The sequence below is a fragment of the Ailuropoda melanoleuca genome, chromosome 16, assembly GCF_002007445.2.
Source record: "Ailuropoda melanoleuca isolate Jingjing chromosome 16, ASM200744v2, whole genome shotgun sequence".
Taxonomy (NCBI): domain Eukaryota; kingdom Metazoa; phylum Chordata; class Mammalia; order Carnivora; family Ursidae; genus Ailuropoda; species Ailuropoda melanoleuca.
In genome coordinates this window covers 63,885,059-63,907,505 of record NC_048233.1, presented here as the reverse complement: position 1 = coordinate 63,907,505, position 22,447 = coordinate 63,885,059, and the positions used below count along the sequence as shown (strand labels likewise).

Here is a 22,447-nt window from a genome sequence, read left to right as displayed (position 1 = left end):
TATTTGAGGACGTAACTTAAATTGGCCTACTACAACTACATTCTTTTGACCTCTGTTTTAGAGAGAGAGAGAGAGAGAGAGACCGAGCATGAGCGAGCATGGGGGCGGGAGGGGCAGAGAGAGGAGGAGAGAGAATCTTAAGCAGGTTCCATGCCCAGCACCGAGCACAACACGGGGCTCGATCTCACAACCCTGAGATCACGACCTGAGCTGAAATCAAGATTTGAATGCTTAACTGAGCCACCCAGATGCCCCTTGAAGTCTCATGTTTTGCATCTTAAAAATACTTGTGAATTCTCTACTCTTCATTCATCCATATTAAATATCTACCTCAAAAAATATTGAAGGAAACAATATTCAAGGAAAATAGGCTGTGGTTATCTTGTGGGTGCAGGACTTCTGACACACCGCCTCAGGCCCCAGTTTAAAAAGAACCGGTGGAGGGGCACCTGTGTGCTCAGTCGGTTAAGCATCTGACTCTTGATTTTGGTTCAGGTCATGATCTCCCGGTCATGAGATCAAGCTCCACACTGGGCTCCATGCTCAGCAGGGAGTCCGCTGGACATTCTCTCTCTTCCTCTGCCCCTCCCCCTGCTCCCACACACATTCTCCCCTCAAATAATCGTTAAAAACAAGCGAACAAAAGAACTGGTGAAAAGCAGAGTAGTTATGATTAGACAGCCGAGTTCACAGATGAGATTCACCACTCAGCAGTGGGACTCTGGACAACTTTCCTAAATCTTTTGAACCTATTTCCTCACTTATATAACAGTGAAGATAATAATACCTATCTCAGAGGTGGTTTTGAGAATTACATGAGATGATGGATGTAAGTCAGGTACTAAGTGTTACTAACTTTTTCCTTCCCTCCCCTGTAAGAAGTCCTGGGGTGGAAAAAAAGCCAACAAGCTGTTTGCTGCAATATATATATTTTAATTCAAAGTGAATCGACAGTAATACACCATAAATTCTTATTTTGACACTCACCAAAATAGTCACCTGGAAAACCCGCTTTTTGTGACAAAGTACAGAAGGCTTGGTCACATTTAAATCACTGAGAACTAGAGAGAAATACTAGCGCAAACCGTAATAGACATTACATCCATAAAAATTTTCCCAGTCCTTATTGTAATATTGCACAGTGCAATTGCTACATGGCAAACTAGTGTAGCATAGAAGTAAAAGCAAAAACAAACCAAAGAAAGAAAGCCACAAGTCTAAAATTGTTAAACAGTTAACAGTTCAAACTTAGTAATCAAATCTATATCATTGGGTTCATTAAAACAAATCTTCCTACACCTTGCAGTGTATGATTTAACTTTTACTTAACACAAACCAAGATTAAAATTAGTAGTAGAGATTTGAAAAAGTGAAAACGCTTTGCTATTACAGTAACATATTTAAACACCCTGAAGGAAAAGAAAAGTAAATATCAGGGTATTTGGTTAAAAAAAAAATTTTTGCAAATTAAAATAGTATGCAAATATGCAACCTTAAAGTCATGCAGTGTTTTATTTAAGAAAGCAGTAAAACCAAAGAAAACTCGTAAAATGGTTTTAAACAGGGTATAAATCCAAATTCTTCTGTCAATAGGCCAAATTTAGAAGTTAGCAGGATTCTGACATTTTTAATTTTTAAACACATTAAAAAGCCCATGATTAGAATCGGTTAAGAGCAGTGTACTCAACTAGGGTACACCTTTATCAAACTTTACTATTACGAAAACATTTACCGTCCACTTAACAAGACCATCTGAGTCTTGGAACTGAAATACAGAAAATACGACCTTTCAGGGTAGTCAATATGGCCCTGAACGAAAATAAAACTGCACCAGTTCTGTACCTGTGGTACAAACAGAAATCGATCCTTTGCACTTGGTGTTTCTGAAACATCCGCTGCCAGCACTGATTCTTTTCCAAGAGGCGAGCAGACACTGGGGATCTGCCGGACCGTATAAATAAAAGTCGTAAGCTGTGGAGGGCAGCAAGTTTACTTAAATAGTGACTCCATAAATTTGCCATCTGTAAATAATCTTTTAAATTAATCTTAGGCTACTCCTTTTTTCTGTGTAATATATATATGTATATATATATTTCTATTTATATAAAATGCATAGAATTGATTACTAAAAACACTGAAACTTGTGGGGAAAATTAAGTCCTTCATTTTCAGTGTGACTAAAAATGTACTGCTGGTTTTTTATTTTATGATCTAATACTGTAATTTTTAAAATCAATTTCAGGCACATTTATTTCATTGATGATTATTAAATAAAACACTGCTTGTGTTAATGGAGTAAAGAAAAGTTTATCCATTATTAGCTTATTGTCAACGCTGTATTAGAGCTGTACTAGTGGTATACAATTCATTTATCAAAGAAATGCTGTAAATCCAAAACATCTGGAGAGTTTTACACTCAAATGCTTTGTACTGCTTATTCCAGTAAATGCTGTAAGATTATATTCCAGATTTTTAAGGAAAAAAAGTTAAGTCAAGCCTGCAAGATACAGCTTTCTCAAGTGTCTACAATGCCGGTATGAAAATAAAAAATTAAGTTACATTGATACATCCAAGTTTTTTATATGCAGTGATGAGCACAAACATTAATAGAGATAAAATACTGATGCAAATAACACACCCCAAAATAACATATGCAATTATTTTCCATCATTTACAATACAGTAGTTACAATGACACTCCAAACAGAAAAGCAAAGTAAAAAATCAAAATCCCAACTTCTATTTCATGTAATTAGACTTATACAGAAATTAGAAGGCTAAATAACAACTAGTTAATCACCTAATTTCACAGCTATCTGAAGTGGCAATCGTTATATAGCAGCTTATCTATGATACATTCAAGATAAATGATACAATTTATTACTTGTCCATAAGCTAAAACACAGCCTGTTTAATACCTTTCCTTAAATTCCACCTCTACACTACAATATACTTGAGGTCTATGCAAAAAAGTAGCTACCTTTTATATAGGAAATGGATGATTAAGTCTTTGGTGCTGTAAAAGCAACTTCATTTAAACATAACCACCACCGCCACCAAAAAAAAGAAAAAAAGAAAGAAAGAAAGAAAATTAGAAGGAAAAAACCCAAGACACACTTCCTAGGAAAGAAAAAGCATGTAATTTCTGTCCCTGACGGAATGTATTAAATAAGCAAACACCACCAACAAGCAAAACAAGTACTACAATGTAAAAACACTTAAAAACAAAAACAAAAACAAAAAAACCCCTCTCACATGCATAAATGAAAAATTGCACACAAAGAACTCACATCTTTTCAAGCTTCAATAGTAAATATTCTGCTACTATTTATTAAATACTGCATGGTTTGCCCAAGCTAAGATGAAACCACATCATGAATCAATGAGCATTTTGCATTTTCTTTCATTATCTACTCAAAGTCATGCCTACTGCACCTCTAAACATTTTATTAAATCCAATTATACAGCAAACACTCCCAAAATAAACTTAGATTGTATTGCAGTTTCACTTAACAGTATATAAAATGCTGTGTTGTGACAGATATCAACTATCCATTAGATACTGAATCAATTTTTCTTAAGCACTACGAACTGCTTGCTTTTCTTGAAGCTAGATCATTCTGAAAAATCAGACAGCAGAATTCAGCTATAGCAAACATGCTGCCCTCTTAGTAAGGAAAAAACAGCTACAACCTGAAATCATACCACACAAAACCAAAAATGAACATTACTCTATCAAAAGAAAACTAAAGAGTAGATCTGAATTTTAAGTGCTGCAGTCCTCAACATTTATATATAGGTAATAACATTAACAACCTCAAATATTTAAGGCACTATGTGTGGGAACGGTTTACAATGCAGCTGAGATTATTAGAACAACATTTAAGAGCAAAGTCTAGGCAACATTTTGCCCATGCAAAGACACATGCAAATGTAAAGAACAATAGCTCAATTTCTTAGGTAAGTGACCCAACATTTATACACTAAGACACAGATAATACAATTCACTTGTATGCTGTAATTCTGACATATGTGCATCTGTTGCTCTAAGTCTGTACACAGAATGGCTTCCCAAATGTGGATGTGTCTTGCACTAGTTAGAAGGCAATTTTATAAAAAATAGCAGGAGCAAAACTGGACTTCTGCTCCCATAAGTCACCTGTCTAGAGTTACTACATAAGAAGATAACATGACCAAAGACAAGTTATACCAAATGTGCAAAACACATTAAAAGTGAGTTTTTTTTTTAAAGCTCAAAGTTGTTTAAATTGCACCCATGTCTACATGATTCAAAAATAATTTTCTTGTGCCATGGCTAATATTTATTAAATACCATGTTTTTATTTTTAATCAAATGTTTATATCATTGAGCTTCCTCAATATACTCTTTTTGAGTTTTCACATATATGGATACTGGCTGAGTTTTGTTGGACTCAATGGAAATCCAGTATATGCAGGTGATGCTGCAATGTAAGAATGTGGTGGGAAGATTGGTTTGTACGGAGTCTGATGAATGGTTGGGGATGGTAACAGACGGGGATTTATGCCCACTGGGACTTGGTGAACTATGCCACCAGGATGAGAGATATTGTAAGTTGGATGCTGTAACATAGGTCTTGAGGTACATGGAGAGGCTAAGAGGTGGGCCACTGGTGCAGCACTACTGAGGGTAGCTGATGATGGGTATGGAAGTAGAGTAGGCTGTCCTCCAAGATGCGCATTTCCAGCCAGATGGGCATGCACGGCTGTGTGATTGGGACTTCCATGAGAAAGAGTGAATGGATTACTGGTAACACTAGTAGGTATATAAGCTTGCTGTCTTCGATGTCCGAAGTTTCCATTCCACTCCTGATGCCCAGGTCCAAAGTGCTGAGCCTATCCAAACACATAAACGAAAAAAGACTGAATGCATATTTTGTAAGTTAAAAAAAAGGAAGACAGGGAAATGACAACACACTCTGGGACTGATCATCCACAGAGGACCTCTCCGATCTCCACTTCTACCCAACACACAGAATTCTGAGTAAAATAACAATTGTACGCATATTAATAGTAAACGTGTTAATATTACTACGTATTATAATAATATTAACATTGCCACTACCACTGCTACTAGTATCACTATCCCCCATCACTACTGATCACTACCATTTGTGGAGCATTTATTTTATGGAAAGCTAACGCCGTACATATGTGACGTTATTTAATTCCAAAACAACCCTACAACATAGCCCTTATTCCCATTAACTATGGTCCAGATCTGTTGAAGAGATCTGGCCGAGGTAATATACATAGTACTTGGCAAATCCTTCAAAAAGGATTTGAACACAGGTCTGACTCCAATACCTGTTATCTTTTCTCTCCCAAAGTGAAATACAACTGCTGAGCACAGTACTGACCAGATGGAAAGTACTCAGTAAGGTGTGACTATTACCACAACTGACACAACAAACGCAGCCACCAATCCATTAGTGTGCATTCTGAGTGGAAGAGTCTTAGACAACAGACATACTAAAAAATTATCTGAGAGAATCTAAAAGCTTAATCTTTCTGACAAACTCAGGTTCTGCTTCACTATCCTCTTAAAGGCGCATTTCTCCTTAGTCACGTGGGATGATGAAAAGGGATACATTTTTCAAGACTGTGTACAGCATCAGAATCTTTCTTCCTCCAAATGAAACACTGCTGATACTAAATCCCAAAGACTCTTGTAACTTCACAAACATACCTGACTGAAATTCAAATGCTGCTGCTGGAATGCTGATGTCAGTTTCTGCTGACGATGACCCACCGTGGAAGGCTGGTTTAATCTCCCAGGAGCGGATCGGCCTTTTATTAATGGCTGGCATATAGAATCTGGTAACAAGCAAAAGAGTAGACAGCTGATGCTTTTCCCTTCCCATATAAAAATTAGAAAGGTCTTAGATATTCTACACAGTACTGACTTGACAACCTTAAAATTAAAGAGAAAAGATGGTTTCCAGCACCAAATGACATTGGAAAGATTTCCCTTCTATGATAGGTTTGGCAGGATCAAGCTGGAATTTCAGAGATGACTTCTGGCAACGCTGTTCTCTAAGGTTCCCAAATTAAGACTTTTTGAAGGGCTAACAGGGAACTAAGGCAGACTCAGTTTACCTGTGTTTGCCATATGCTCGTCGGCATTTAATCCATTCTCCAGTCCCATTGATGGCACCACGACAGTACAAACAGCTGGTTTGGTTTCCGTGCTGGCAGAGGTCACTAGTTCTGGGTTTTGATGAGCGTCCTCCACAAAGCTGCTCTCTGCAAAGGGACTGTCGTGTCCCGAAGACTCTGACGTTGGAGAGCCATCCACAGTATCACAACCACTTTCCTGCTCTTCATCTGACATACTACAACAAAGAATTTTTATGAAGCATATGTTTTTCAACATTACATCCAAAGTTAAGTACTATACAGGCTCCAGTACATTAATGAGAATTTTATTGTCATTTCATATCTAATTACAACTACTTCCTTATCCAATAACATTTTTTTCATAGACTTTCTAGACTCTCACATTAATTCTCTATGCAGACGTTAACCCTAATTCTATCCCGTTTAGGTACATCATTTTGGCACTTTATTTTCTCTCCTTTCACTTCCCACTTGATTCTTAGAAGCGGTTCACAAAATTCCACTCTATAAACTCCAAAAAATCTCATCAAGACACTAAAAAAGATCCACTATTCCGGATAATTTAAATGAAATGTAAAAACATATAATCATGTGACCTGGATATTTCAAATTAAGTTCTAATGTTAGGATTCATATCTTCAGTGGTAATTATGGTCCTTTTAAATGAACAGTTATCTGAAAGGGCTTTCCCATCTCTCCAAAGGCCTAGCCAGAGTCCCGTATTTCCCTTCTCTTCCTGGTCCCCTCAGGCCATGACAATCTCTCCCCTCTTGGAGAGAGCAGTGATGGTCTATTTTAATCATTCATTTCATACTTAACAATGTGAAGCATCTCTTTTTATATATGTACTTTAGTTATGTTTCTTATTTGTACATTTATATATATACATACATATTTTATACAGACATATATATTTACATAGATGTATATATATGTCAACTGCCAAACCATATATAAGCAATTCACAAAAAGATGTGTTAAAACCTCTTTACATCTTCCAAAGTATTCAATACCATATTTCCTGACTAAGGAAAAAAGAGAAAACAAATACATACAATTAAGACTTAAAGGATTTTTCAAATTCTGTTTCCACTAAAAAAAGGAATTTCTAAAAGTTGAAATCAAATGTATTTCACTGAGATCTTTACGGCTAATTCCCTTCATGTGTTGGTGTATCACACTGACGAGGAGAAGCTCACTACTTTAGTGGCAACGCATGTCCCTGGCCCAAAAAAGAGCAGGAAAGGAAATATGGATAAAACCAAGCAAATCAATCACCAATGAGAGAAAAAAATCATATTGGATACTTTACTGACAGTGGGTTATTACTTTATTATGCAAAAATCCCTTTTATTTTGCCAAAATGTTTATTTTGCTCTATGTTCTTATTCCAAATTTAAGTAATGACTGTAGTCTATGGAGAACTTGAGGACATGGCTTTTTCTACCCTTTCAAAAACAAATCATTCTTTAAAAATCATTTGTTAGAAGCTCAATTTTTCATTTAGATGTGTTCTACAACAATAAAAGAAAAGTATTACTTAAAACCCAAGTTTCTAAAAAGTGGTCTGGTTAAAAAATTATGTTCAAGAGAGAAGCCACTGTGGTAAATTGACAGGCACTTATTAATGTAAACAGCAAAAGAAATTACAGGCTTTTTAGCAGACCTAGTATTTATGGTATGCCACCACTGAAATGCCCTTACCTGTTCGGTCTCTTGCAAGGGGATGGGCTGGACTGCCCTGAGGAGCTGGTGCTCAGAGTACTGTCAGGACTACTTAATGAACACATCCGATCGATATTCAAAGTGCTCTGGCAAGCTTCACAATCTAGACTATCTTTACATCTAGTGAAAGAGGGACGGGAAAACCACAGGTCAAAAATGAGAAGGAGCCAAAATCTGCATTATTTAATTAAGGATATGAAGCAGTTCAGAGTGCCCCACATCAACAAAAACCTAAAGCTTACTAATACAGGAGAAACGCTAGTAATAAACATGTTAATTACTACTCAGGATCACCACACCAGAGGGCGCCCTCATTATTTAAGGATGCGGCATGAACACAAGGAACTGCTTCCGGCACTTACTCTCTGAGTGAGTGTCTCTGCGACGTCCCCTCGTCATCAGTGTCACTGCTAATAGTGATCACACTCACTGCCGGGCTTGGGGAGTCAGCAATGATGATGGTTTGCCGCTGTTTGTCGGAAACTGAGGAATCAGACTCCTGCCGGACCGATGTTTCACAACAGTCTCTTGCCTCTCCTACTGAGTTATGATTGTCCTGTGTTTCTATACAACGTACTTCCTCGACATCTTTCCCATTTACTATCTTTGGAGAAATAAATGTTGAATGTGGGACATTCGTATTCTGCAACGAATTACTCCTGCAATCAAAGGAATAACGTGTCATTTCTATAATAAAAAAATGTACCTGACATTTTTCTAAGACAGCTTGTTAACATTAACAATGTGAAACTTCACTTGTTTAAGATCAGGTATATAACATACTAAACACATAGATCATTTTATAAATATATTATCTCTAGAAATATCAGTGTAGGCTGCAGTTATATACATTAAAATGGTCATTTCTTGGTAAATGTGATATCTGAGTATCTGAAATTGTCTAAAATTATATGTAGATAATAAATCAAAAGGGCAATAAAGACAATCTTACCAACTGAAAGCATTTATTTCCTCTCTTCCTGGCTCCCATTCCATTAGTTTTACCAAAATACCTCTGAGAAATTGAGAAGGGAGCTGGCTTAGTGTTTGTAACAAAGCTATCAAAGAGGTCATTTTGAATAAAACAGCGTGACCCTTTAGTGTACATGCAAAATTTACTTTAAAGACTAATCTTCAAAATGCAGAGGAAAGTTAAAATATTGATACCAACCTGTTCTGGCACAGTTTATTTTTCTTTGCAGTGGCAGGCTGAGGCCAGACAACATGCGCAATGCCCACACTAATTGGCTGTGGGGCCGATAAAGTTATCTGATTGGTTAGAAGAGGTTGTGGCATCACTGAGCTATAATGATTACTGTGCGAAATCATTTTCCTAGGGAGAAAGTTTAGAAAAATTGAATCCCTTCTACACCCAGCTCTATTTTGCAAATTTCACAAACAAGTATTTTTGTTTTTAACTTACCCCCAGTCTCCAAGCCTTTGGGAACCAGCCACCCCCTCAGAAGTTAATGCAGTAGTAGCAGGAGCCAGGGGTGTGACCTGCTGCCAGGCAGGTACGAGCATCTGCTGCGTTCTGCCAGACCATGTCTGCTGCACCAAAAGCAAAAGAAAAGCTAGGAAGTTACAGGTAATTCATCATCACTACATCTTAAAATCAAAAATACATTACAGTAACAATCATTAATAATTACGTAAAAGTTAAAGCCAATAAATGCAAAAGATCAAATTCCCATCTAGATCATTTTTACTATTTCTCAACAGCACAGGCTGATATATTACAAGTGGATCAGTGCCTTACTTGAGAATGAGGAGGACAGCACATAAGCAAAAGTAATAAATTGTTATCAACCTGAGAGAGAACTCCTGGTCGGATCTGTAGTGGCTGTACAGCTGGGGCCTGAGTCACAAGTGGAACTGTATTATCTACTCTTATTGAGTAACTAGTAGGTTTACCATGTGTTGCAGGAATACCTGTGAAAAAGAAAAACAGAACAAAAACAAAAACAGTTCTTAAATCAAAAACTATTTCTCTGAGTTAACTTACAAAACTCTTAAATTCAAAGAATTGCTAAAATTCTAATTAGGATTTTAAGAACATCTCCTACATAAAATGTTCATAATCTTAACAAAGCAATCTGTTAGGAAAGTGAGGTTCCTTCTATCTACCCTATTTACATCATTCTAAAAATTGATACAAAGCGACTCCTTCTACTGCTTTAAAATGCATACCACCAAGTCGAATCATTTATTTTTCTTGAAACCTCCCATTCCTTTTAAGGTTTGCTACTCTAGCTTTATTTCCTTTTCAAATAGTTTTGCCACTATGATAAAGGACATGGAAGGTGAGGGAATCTAGCCCAACATCCTGATCTTCTAGCAGGTCACGCACACCTTCCCATACAAACTTAGCTACGCTTAGTATTCTCCTCTTTAAGAACTGTAATAGGATCTTACACTTTTGGCACCAAAGGGGGGAATGTATCATAACTTCACACTTCAATGGCCATGATGGCTTACATGATTCAAGAAAATTCAGAGCTGACACACTCATTCCAACCTCCAAAGGAAAAGCAAAAATAAACTTTCATGCCTAGTATGACGCTACAGCTGAGCTCTGGCCAATGTGGCTTACTCTACTAGTGCTCCTAGCAGAGAGCAACACACTCCACTTTGCTCATCCACCAGGAAAATCTGAAAGTAGGACTGCCAGTCATGTTAATCCTGTTAATACTTCTGTGTCATATACTGTAAAAGTACCTTGCAAATACTGTCTTGTATTAAACTTTGAGACAGTGAAATAGTATCACCCCAAATGAGAACTCTGACTCAACAAGATTTTAGGGATCCCCGAAGCTCAGAAAGCTCAGTTATGAGAATAAATTCACTACTTCACAGTTCAGGTCTCTTGCACTGACTTTCAATATAGGCTGGCAGATTATTTATGTACCATCAGTTTTTGCATAAAAGTGATCTTAGGTGTTTCTGATCAGCCATAAGAGAAAAATGTAACAATTTTTTTCTTTTACTATTTAAAAATAACCTTATAATTTTACTGCACAAATATATTACAAGTGTTAATCCTCAAGAGAATGTGAATTTGGTTGTGTTAATTTATCTTCTTAGAGGCTTTTCTCCTACTACCAGGGTGTTCTACCCCCTGAACTCCACTTAAAAAGCTAGGATTAAGTTTAACAAAGATCTTCAGATTATTATTTTTTTTTTTTTAAAGATTTTATTTGTTTATTTGACAGAGATAGAGACAGCCAGGGAGAGAGGGAACACAAGCAGGGGGAGTGAGAGGAAGAAGCAGGCTCACAGCAGAGGAGCCTGATGTGGGGCTCGATCCCATGACGCCGGGATCACGCCCTGAGCCGAAGGCAGACGCTCAACCGCTGTGCCACCCAGGCGCCCCTCAGATTATTTTTTTAAAACTGACATTCTTACCCTTCCAAAAAGCATGTCTTGATCAGCAAATTCCCCAAGAAATGGAATATAAGCACACCCAGGCAGTGTAGATGTATGGCAGCAATAGACAATCTCATCAGAGAAAAAAGTAGAATTCACTTTGACAAGGATGAAAGGACAGAGCGAATTCTCAAATCCCAACAAAAATCAAGTTGCCCTTAAATTCTCCTCATAATTGAAGTCTTATAATGAGACGAATTCTATTATCTTCTCTCCTCGTCAGGTCTAATTTATTTTTATCAAGTTCAGCGTGGTTAAGATCCCCATTTTCAATATAGCTATTAGATTAGCTAAAACTTCATCTTTGTTTGATCAGATTTGCTTTAATAGGGGCGCCTGGGTGGCACAGTTGTTAAGCGTCTGCCTTCGGCTCAGGGCATGATCCTGGCGTTGTGGGATCGAGCCCCACATCAGGCTCTTCCGCTATGAGCCTGCTTCTTCCTCTCCCACTCCCCCTGCTTGTGTTCCCTCTCTCGCTGGCTGTCTCTATCTCTGTTAAATAAATAAATAAAATCTTAAAAAAAAAAAAAAAAGATTTGCTTTAATACCTGCACAGCAGGGCACAAAAGCTTAAAGATTGTTCTAGTACAACAGGAGAATTTTGTTGAAATGTAGTTGATTCTAAAATAGCAGTTTTCAACCAGAGGGGATGAATAACTAGCTCTTCAGATTGCCAAATAATGTTAAATGCTTGTTTAATATATACTCAAGTTTGTTAAATAAAAGCTTGGCAAAGTCTTTCTTAACCTAAAGAAGGTCCGATGTCATGGCTATAGCACCTCTATTTCTATGTCTGCATGTTATACGTATAAGATGGAGAATGCAGGAAAGGCATGAACCTGTAGACACTGTAGTCCCAAAGTAAAAAATGGGAAGTGGAACAGACATAAAAGTTATTCAAAAATACAAACTATAATGATGCCCTAGCTGCTACCCAACAGCTGCCCAACAACCACTTAAATGTTTCTTCAAAATGGACTGGCAGCACGTTATGAGGGAAAGCAGTAAGAAGACCCACACTGGGATTTTCTACAGAGATACTGAAGCAGATTAGAGGGAAAGCTTTCATTTCTAAGCAGACACTATACTAAGACAAGAAACAATGAACCAACATATGCAGAGAGCCTACATGTCCTGCTACAACTGTACCTGTTCCATAAGCTAACGAGTATTTTGCTTTGTCCGTTAACTCTAATTCCAAAATATTGTTCTTGACATTTAAAAGGTTAATGACTCTGAGGGTATCTCCTTTTTTTTTTTGGCACCCTTATTATGAACCACTCATAGCTGTTGGCATATGTATGGAAAGGTTACTCATCTTTTATCAATTATAAGGCACATTCAAAGAGAAAAGATTTATCTGACGTCTCACTGTGTTTAAAAATGTGTCTTGCAAGCCTCTTAAATTTTTGCTACAAACAGATGATAGGCTCTGAAAAAAGAGCTGCTATTCTAAATCTTGATGAGATACACCACACTGTAGGTGAGTGACCCTCAAGCTGACTTTGGTACACAGGGGGAAATCATTAGAAAAGAATCTGGGGTGCCTGGGTGGCTCAGATGGTTAAGTATCTGACTCTTGGTCTCAGCTCAGGTCTTGATCTCAAGGCCATAAATTCAAACCCCACATTGGGCTCCACACTGAGCGTGGAGCCTACTTAAACAAAGAAGAACTCAGATTAAGAATCTATTTGTTAGTACAGAGTAAAAACTCATCTAAGTGAAAATTCATCTATCAAGACCCCACTTACATGATAACTGATTAAAAAATAAAAAAGCATCAGTCTTGCATGCTCAAGTATTTAGAAGTGAGATGTCTACCACTTACTATCAAATAGCGTAGGCATGTTCGGATAGAAAGAGCAAATATGGCAAAATGTTAACACTTGCTGAATCTAGGGTAGAAGGCATTAGGGTACTCTTTGAACTTTTCTCTAGGTTTGAAATTTTTATAATTAACAATTGAGGAAAAACAAAGAAATAAACACAACAGCATCTTTAAGAGCACTGACATCGTGATGATGTGGGTATTTTTATTACCCGCAGCTGTGGGTTACCGTCACAGATAATTACAGACCACCTCGATCCACAAGTTCATCTTAAAAATCAACCATCTAAGCTGTTGTTTTTTATCGTTAATGCTACAAATCTTTCTCTTGATGAAACCTTATATGAAAACCCAATATATATAAAAGATGAAAATAAAGCTATGCTGGTAGAACAAAAGTGGCTGCAGAGTTGACATGTTTTTCCATCTCTTACTACCAGCCAATCAAGTCAACAAACATACCTCAGTGCTTTATTAGGCACTGTCAGAGACATCAGAACTTTAGAAACGTTGCTCAAATCCTTAAATCACAAAAATTCAAATAACCTTCAGAATCCAGAAATATTAGAGCTAGAACTCACCAAGATATTATCTATTCAGCCCATTTCCTTTGACTAAGGCTGAAAACAGGTTAGCAGACTCATCTAGAATGACACCGCAAATAGCAGGGAACAGAATGCTGTTCTAGGCGTCCTGACGGAGCACCATTTTCACCAACCCTATGCAGTACTATCACCACACTTCCAAGAGTCACTTAGGGCCTCATTTGTAATTAACCTCTTGCTTTGAGACAGAACTAGATGTCAAAGCCTAGCAAAGACAAAATGCTAGGAAAGGAAGGACCTAGAAAGTCAAGTTTTATTCTGTTTATTCCAGCCATAACGCTGGCTGCTACTGTCCTTTAAGAACCACTAACAAGTGCCCCAGTTTGAGAATTTATGGCCTCTTCAAAGGTTTTCTGCCATTCATCTCACTTGAGGTTTTAATTTGCTTTTTATCTAAATAAGGGACATAATCTAATTGAGTCAAAATCAATCTCTCTCTTTTTCTAATCCTAAGGTATGGGCAAAGAACAAGACTCTAAAATTTGGGGACAGAATTCCTTTGACCAGTAATCAAAAAAAATGAAATCATGCCATTTGGAACAACATGGATGGAACTAGAGGGTATTACGCTAAGCGAAATAAGTTAATCAGAGAAGACAATTATCGTATGATCTCACTGATACGTGGAATTTAAGAAACAAGACAGAGTATCATAGGGGAAGAGAGGAAAAAATGAAACAAGATGAAACCAGAGAGGAAGACAAACCGTAAGAGACTCTTAATCNGAAAGTTGGTGGGGGGGGGGGGGTGGAAGGATAGGGTGACGGGGTGATGGACATTGGGGAGGGTATGTGTTGTAATGAGCACTGGGTATTAAATAAGACTGATGAATCACAGACCTGCATCCCTGAAACAAATAATCATTACACGTTAATTACCTGAATTTAAATTTTTTAAAAATTTTAAAAATTAAAAAAAAAGAATTCCTTTGACCAAAATTTAAAGAACTGATCTCAGTCACTTTAACGTCTGGTTAAGAACAGACAGATAAAAGGTACTTACCTAAACATCTGGAGCTGTGATAACCACTAAAGGACAACCCCACAGCTTTCCAAGCTGATTAATTTCTACTAAGGTATTTCATCATGCTAGACTCTACAGGAAATTTAATTATCATATTACCCATTTTGTTAGTGATGATTACAATGGAGCTCCGGTCAAGAGAGGAGTGTCACTTGTCTAAAGGCTACCGACCAGCTTAAATTAAATTCAAATGTAGCACCAAATATACCAAAAACTATGCAACATATTTAATTACTAGATGCCTAAATTTGTTTAAAAATAACTTCTGCCTAAGTTCAAAGTGTAATTTAAATCAAAGAGTACCTTGAATAGCTGGGGGACAGATAATCAGGGTCTGCTGAAAAGCATCACCACAACCAAAATGAGCACTTCCGGCCTGCAGAGGAATTCCATGGTGCACCACTGAATGAGCAGACGTGGTTAATGCCTGAAAGACCAGCACAGGCTGCATTATCCTGAGCAGTCCTTTACAAATGCAATTCCAATACGCTTCTTAAAATCACACATCTATTGATAAAAATGGACCCAGAAACTGATTTTACTCAACTTTACTTTTCGTAGAGCTGCTGCACAGAAGGGCAGAGAGGGGATACTGAGAGTGAAAGGTGATAAAATAAATGAGCTTCAGTAGACATGCTCTGATTGTTACCCTGAAATACTCGAGGTTTCACAAAATAACCAGTGAGACCCTCACCAGCATGTGACTTTGAACTGCTGACATGAGGCTTCTATATACCTCAAAAGCAAAATGAGCAATCATAAAAAAAGAAGTATAAATTATTAAATACTCTAAGCTCTTACCTGATTTCTTAATGTGCCAATTTTAGTAAAATTCGCTGTCAGATTAGCAGTACTGCCTGAAGCAACTGGTCTTAAAAGTGAAGTTTTATTGTGATTATTTGTGTCACATGAATTTGAGTGGGACTTACAAATATCCATAATATGAAAACAGGACTTTACACTGCAAAAAAAAGGGAGGAAAGGTGACTGTAATATTATTTTAAATGTTTAGAGTAGTTAAAGTTTCCAAAAGAAAAAAAATTCTACCGGAAATTTCTACCAGAAAAACCTACAAAAGGTTGAATTTTAAAGCAAGTGAAAGTATCTTATATCTGCAATATTTTCTAAGACTTCAAAGCAACAGTAAGCATTTTTTGACTAGCACAATTAATTTTATGACCCCTGCCCGAAATAATTTTTCCTAAATTTCTAGATCTCTACATTCCTAAACTACTGGTACAAAGTATATGGCTATCATGTTATTTTCAAAGTGCTTATATATGGAAATCATTAGATATTTTTAACCGTTGGGGATAGAGATGGGGAGAGTAGTTGGGCTTTATAAAAATACCAATTTCAAGGGTAATCCATAACAATGGATACTGGTTCATCCCTATACCTTCTTTACTCAGTCATCTACAAATATTAATATCAGTCATTAAATAATATTAAGTTGTATTAATATAAAAAATACTGAAAATATTTCATAAACTATTACAAGAAAAGGTGTGGGGTTCAAAGAATTCATAAGATTTGTCTAAGGTAACTCTGATAAGACCTTCTCAATTTCAGAATATATTCTTCTCCACTAACCCACAAAAACCCTCCTTTCCTTCCACAACACAGAGGAGAAGGTGTGAGCAGGGAAAGCAAAAGGTGTGAAGGGAAATTAAAGATGGGTTTGCAGAACTCAAAGAGGGTGGAAAACCATTAACACTCCCTTTTATTATACATATGCCTGGTTATTAAGGTAAGGATGTCATGTAAAAACAAAATCGCTCAGTCATTTCAATATGGTATTTTGGAAAAAGAACACTGGAATGCAACTCAGATTTATATTCTATTACTAGCTGCCACTTACTAGTCTACGTGAATTTGGCCAAGTTAGCTTAACCTCTTCTGACTCCCTTTACTTAATTTAATCAATATACTGAATCATCTCTTTAACACACTACTTTTCTACAGACTTAGTATTATTTCTCTAGATCATTTTAAAAGATTTTAAAGTAACATACTGGTTGCTATGAGGGAAATCTAGAAGATGTTTCATGTTAACAAAAGGATGGTTCAAAGTCTCAGCCGGAGTAATTCTTAAATCTGCATCGATTAGCAACATTTTCTTCAACAGACTAACAAATTCTCTTCTATCAGCTTTCTCAGCCAAAAGATCACTTCCTTCCAAATCCATCACTGTGTTCACCTATAAGATCAAAATTTTAAATCATCAAAAAAAGAAAAAAAAAGCCACAGAAGGTAGTATATGTTAAAGATTCACAGTTTAAAAAAAAATACAACAACACAGGAACAGGAGAGAACAGAGAACTACAATTATTTTGAAATAAGAATGAATAACTGAATTTAACAAATTCGCAGAATGTTTCAAGGTACCAAATAGTATTCAAAGCAAGGGGAAAAAAATTTTAACAAATATCCACTTCTAACAAAATTAAGGAAAAGAAATTTGTACAGCTAGGATTTTCCCTCTTAAAGAAAATACTTTTTACTAAAGCACAGGATAGTATAAATTAAATACCTGATAAAGACAAATGCAAGTTAGTTCCTGAGAGGCTGAAACATTAGAATCAATTTTGTCTGAAAAGCTTAAATCCAGCAAGTACTCTATAGTGCTTTAGAAGATGATTAACATGAACTGGCATCCTTGGCATTCAAGTCCATCATCGTAAGCAGAGAAGACTAACAACATGTCTGTGGTACTCACATGCACTATATCATCCAGACTGTTGAATATGTACTTTCTGGCTTCTTTAGACTTCATTCCTGTCTCTGCCTCATGCTCTTCTAGTGTCTTATTGGATAAATCAAAGAGGGAAAATAATATATTATTACCCACCATTTGGAAATTCTTTATTTCTTTAGTTCTGGCACATTTAGTAAAATACATTGAATATTCTAAGGCAAGGAATTCCAGAAGAGTAACTATCAAAAATGTAGTTTTTAAAAGTACAAAAAAAAAAAGAGAGAGAGAGAGAAGTGCTTGGTTCAGGTTAAAAAAAAAAAAAATATATATATATATACATATATAAAATACATATTTTTTATAAAATATATTTATATATTTAAAAGTAACTGGCTATAAAGTTAATCATTGAGAATTTACTAATCCCCCAAAGAGCCTAGGAATAAATTAGGTACTTGGGTTATGGAGTAAATGGTGAAATTTAGTCCCTGTCCTATAAAGCTTAATAATGGGAAACTGGATAGAGAAGATGCAACACACAACACAAAAGTAATTCATACATAAAATTTAAAAAACCATTTAAGATGAGTTAATAATTATGTTGCCAGGTTAGAGAATAAGCTAAGTTATTCAGAGAAGGCTTCCACCCCCCATTAAAAAAAAGGGGGGGTCAAAAATGAAAATTCAAAAGAAGAAATACAATAAAATAAAAATAGGCATGGGGATATTACCCACATGGTGCATCTTCAAAAAACTGTTTCTCTAAATATTTTTTTAATGAATTACCTTTAATCTCCAACCAGAATGAGAAATATCTGCTTCTCTGCAAAAAAATCTTGTTGATTTTGTGCCCACATTTAACAACTGTTCTCCTGGTAAACCTTGAGTCTGAGAAATATATCGAATCTGAAAAATAATTTATAAAACAGAAGAGTTTATTCTTTCATATAATAGACATTAATTGAACACCTATTCTATATCAGACACGAAGCCAGGTGTTAGGTCAAGAATTAAATGACGTAGTCTATGCCCTCAAGAAATTCTAGTGGGGAATATACAAGTTAACAATTATAATACAGGGTTGTAAGTACCATAGTAAATACATGCTTATGGAAAGACAGAGAAGGGACACCTAAAATAACTGTAGTCACATAAAGTTCCAGAAGAGGTGAGGCTCAAGATGAGTTTGAAAGGACGTTGAGTTCTTTAGCCCTGGAGGAGTGGGGAAAACCTGATTACGATTTATGCTAAGGTTGTGGTATGAGTAAATATGCAGAATCAGGAGAAAATATCCACACATTGCAATCGTGGAAGCACAGAGGTTCACTCAGTGAAAAATGACAAGAAGTAAACTGAACTAGCAGGCAGAGGGCTTTATCAGTAAGGTAAGAAGTTTTATCTGTCCTCTTTCCCTCTATAAGCCCCAAGTGCCCATAGTTTTGTCTCTAAATCTGTATCTAAATATTTCTCTCTAGCCCTGGAGCCAGATCCAACTGCTTACTGAAACTCTCCACCTGGCTGGACCTGAAGCACCTCAAAGTGAACATCTCCAAAACTGAATGTTCCCTTAAATCTGTTAATACTTATGTATCTCCCAGCAACAAATACCAACACCAACCACCCAAACCAGAAACCTGAAAGGTATACCAGACACATACTCTCTCCCTCATCTCTCTCTGCACAACATCCAAAACCCTAACAATTTTACCTCATTAGTATTTTTCATAACCGTCCCTTCTCTCCATCCCTCTTTCCGGGTCTTCTTCAATTTCACAAGCCTCCTAACGTAGTTTATCTGCCTCCCTGATGACACCATCCATTCAACCCCAATTCATTATTCACGCTGCTAACGGCCATTCTGGTAAAACACAACTGTGACTGTTACTCCCCTGTATAAAATAACTTTACCACCTACAGGATCAAATCCAAACCTCCAATCATGGCATGCAGGCCTTCTGGCTTTATCTCTTCCCTGCTCTTTACATGGTCCTGTAAAGAACAGCCCCATCTAGCACCATGCTGAACTTCACATGGGCTAGTTTCTTCTTCGTAAGCTGCTAACTCCTACCTAAAGTCCCTGTGCACCTCCCCACTCAACTTCACCAAATCCTGTGACAAATTTTACCATTCCTTCTTCAAGACCCTGTTCAAGAACTTCTCCTCTGCAAAGCTATGACCAACCATCTCAAACAAAGGTTATCACTTTCCTGTGTTTCCATCACACCTAAAACATAACCATTTTAATGCATTTATAATACTATTTACAATTCTTTTTTACAGGTCTGTTTTCCCTACTAGACTGCTGAGTCTCCTGACAACAAAGATGTTTATACATATTTGCATCCTCAATTTTACATGAAATAGTATCTAAAATCACCACTTAACAAATCAGTTTCATTTCATTAAAATGTGGTGCCTTCCCCTCACTCCACATCCCTTAAGTGGCTGAGTTCCTTGTTTTACAGAAACAGAAAGTAAGAAGTACCAAGGGTCCAGTAACTAGATGCTACATCAGTCTCTCAGGTGGCAGGAAAGGTGTTCAGCAATTCAACAAACATACACAAAGCATTTATGTCAGATGCTAAAGATATGCAGATGAATAAAACATGGTGACAATCTCCAAAAGCAAATAATTCAGCAGAATAAATATGTAAGCACATAATATGCAATTAAGCTAGGAAGTGTCATTATGAAGAAAACAAAGTGCCAAAAGAACAGAGAATAGGGCAATTAATGTACCTATGAACCAGAGAGGGCACTGAAAACAAACAAAACAAATAAAATGGCAAAAAAAAAAAAAAAAACCAACTTGTGAGTTTATTTTTGGTCATAATGCCTGTCCTGTTTCCTGAAAAAAAACTGTTCCATCTGTACCCCCTAATACATGAAAGGACTCACCCTTTGCCTCCTCTGTCCCCAGTGAATGAAGGGTGAAAACCTGACTCTGAAACAATTAATTCATAAATTCATGTTGTCAACTTGACTAGAAATAAGTTAATAAGCAAATCAGGTCCACAATGTCAGGAATGTGAATTAACAAATATCAATTGCTGTTGAGGGATGAGCTAAAGGGTTATAAAATGGGGCTGGAGTCTGGTGGCCATGCTAATCTAACAAAAGTTCCGGGTGAGCAGAAACTCTCAGCAGCAAGTTGGGACGAGAACAAATAAAAGCACCTGAGCAACAGCTAAGTCACACATATGATCCAGCACCAAAGTGAAGTTCTGTCAGCGTCCATTAACTCCGTTAAGTGTTGCTTTGAATCCAAAAGCACCTTCAACTTCAGACGTCACAAAATCCAGTCATATTGCAGGTCCATTCTTGGATTTTTGTGACAGTCTACACCTAAGTGCAGGAACTCTTACTTGAGCCAGCTTACTGGAGAAGGTCTCTACGTAACCCAAACAGACTGAAAAAAAGAACTTTAAAGATTCCCACTCCCTCATCACACACAGGAGCTGAAATAGTCAACTTTATTTTTCTTACATAGGATATGACTTGAAATTACCAAGTAAAATAATTTGAATACAATTTCAGACTTTTAGCTGTTCTGGATGAGATTCTATCTAAACTCCAACAAACATTTTGCAAGAACAATTAACATTTACCAAGTTAATACTGTCCATCCACCCATAAAAATATTATTTAATTCCCTAGAATGTTTTTGATATTTCCCTGGTAAAAAGAAGTTAAATCCAATACACAGAACACTAGTAAGACAGTATACCTACAATTAAGACAGGAAGGGAGTCAAGCACAGTACTAATTTGCAGGGCAGCCCTTTCTAAACACACATACCATTCGTTTGTGTACGAATGGAAATGAAATGCACATATGAGAAAATATGACATGTAAGACATTCTCAACAAGGTCAGTGCCTAATTGTAGAATCTAAAATTCAAAGAGGAAACTGACTTGGAAAGGCTTTAAGAAATAGATGATAAAGATGATTAAAGAGCTAGAACACAAACCCCACAATAAAGAATTAAAATAATCTGCTTATTTTTTCCTGGTGACTCAAATGTGGCTTTTAAGTATATAATAATTAATAAGTCTACTGTTAATTCTTTTTCACCTCCTTTGGGAAAAAGAAACCTGTTATTGCATTGCAGAAGGTTCAATAAAGGTTAGATACAAAACATACCAACAGGAGTAAAGAAAGAGAGAAGTTATATTTCATAGAAAGTCTTTATTTTTGTAAATGTTCCACGTGCACTTGAAAAGTATGCATTCTGCAGTTCTGCACGTAGTACTGGATGTAGGACTCTATGCCCGTGTCATTAAATCACCTTAGTTAATCATGGGCTCAAAGCCTCTACACACTGATCATTTTTCTATTTTTGTTCCATCAATTATTGAAAGAAATGTGCTAAAATGTCTACCTATGATTGTGGTTTAATCTATTTCTCTTCTGGTTCTGTCAATTTTAGATTCATGTTATTTTAAAGTTATTACTACATGTATAAAATATAGAATTGTCATATGTTCGTGTTGAACTGAATTTCCTGAATTAATTGGCTAAGCTTCCCCTATTTATAAATAATGCTGATGTATCTGTAATATAAGAATACTTCTGTTGTTAAAAGCAATGTTATTAATAAAAACAAAACAAAAGAATATCTTGTACAACATACATTCTGCAAGATAAACGTTTGTACAAAATATTATTACAGGACAAACTGATAAACTAAGCTCCTGGCTCCACCCCTAGAACTCAATCTGGAGAAAGAGAATACCGGTGGAGGTGGATGGATTTGAGAAACTAACATGAAGACCATGAAAACCCTCTTCCAGTGACAGCAGAGAGACAGTGGTAGGGTCAAAGTACAGTCTGGAAGAGGGCTGGTGCCAGGATCTGAGCAGAGAATGGAGTAGGGTTTAGTTGGGCCCTTTTAACTCTCCCCCATATTGCCTTGAAAGTATCATTGTCCATAAGGTAGTGTAGAGGTGGTCCATTGCTAACAGCATAGATTCTGGATTCAGA

At 36.6% G+C, this 22,447-nt stretch overlaps 1 protein-coding gene across 6 annotated transcripts in view; it reads right to left on the bottom strand.

The window, feature by feature from the left end:
* Positions 1-912: 912 nt before the first annotated feature.
* HIPK3 (homeodomain interacting protein kinase 3) overlaps positions 913-22,447 on the bottom strand; it is a 90,935-nt gene continuing 69,400 nt past the window's right edge. For 3 of the 6 annotated variants that reach the window (XM_011222755.2, XM_034645990.1, XM_011222756.3), the window contains exons 4-17: positions 18,250-18,369; positions 17,485-17,571; positions 16,781-16,965; positions 15,567-15,726; positions 15,069-15,192; positions 9,694-9,815; positions 9,307-9,434; positions 9,055-9,216; positions 8,836-8,898; positions 8,246-8,542; positions 7,863-8,003; positions 6,138-6,373; positions 5,728-5,855; positions 913-4,874 (exon numbers count right to left, since the gene is read on the bottom strand). In XM_011222755.2, coding sequence (XP_011221057.1) covers positions 4,398-4,874; positions 5,728-5,855; positions 6,138-6,373; positions 7,863-8,003; positions 8,246-8,542; positions 8,836-8,898; positions 9,055-9,216; positions 9,307-9,434; positions 9,694-9,815; positions 15,069-15,192; positions 15,567-15,726; positions 16,781-16,965; positions 17,485-17,571; positions 18,250-18,369 — 2,430 coding nt within the window. In that variant the 3' untranslated portion in view covers positions 913-4,397. The remainder of the gene's footprint in view (positions 4,875-5,727; positions 5,856-6,137; positions 6,374-7,862; positions 8,004-8,245; positions 8,543-8,835; positions 8,899-9,054; positions 9,217-9,306; positions 9,435-9,693; positions 9,816-15,068; positions 15,193-15,566; positions 15,727-16,780; positions 16,966-17,484; positions 17,572-18,249; positions 18,370-22,447) is intronic. The other 3 variants (XM_002917484.3, XM_011222758.2, XM_002917485.3) reach the window with 3 other exon arrangements.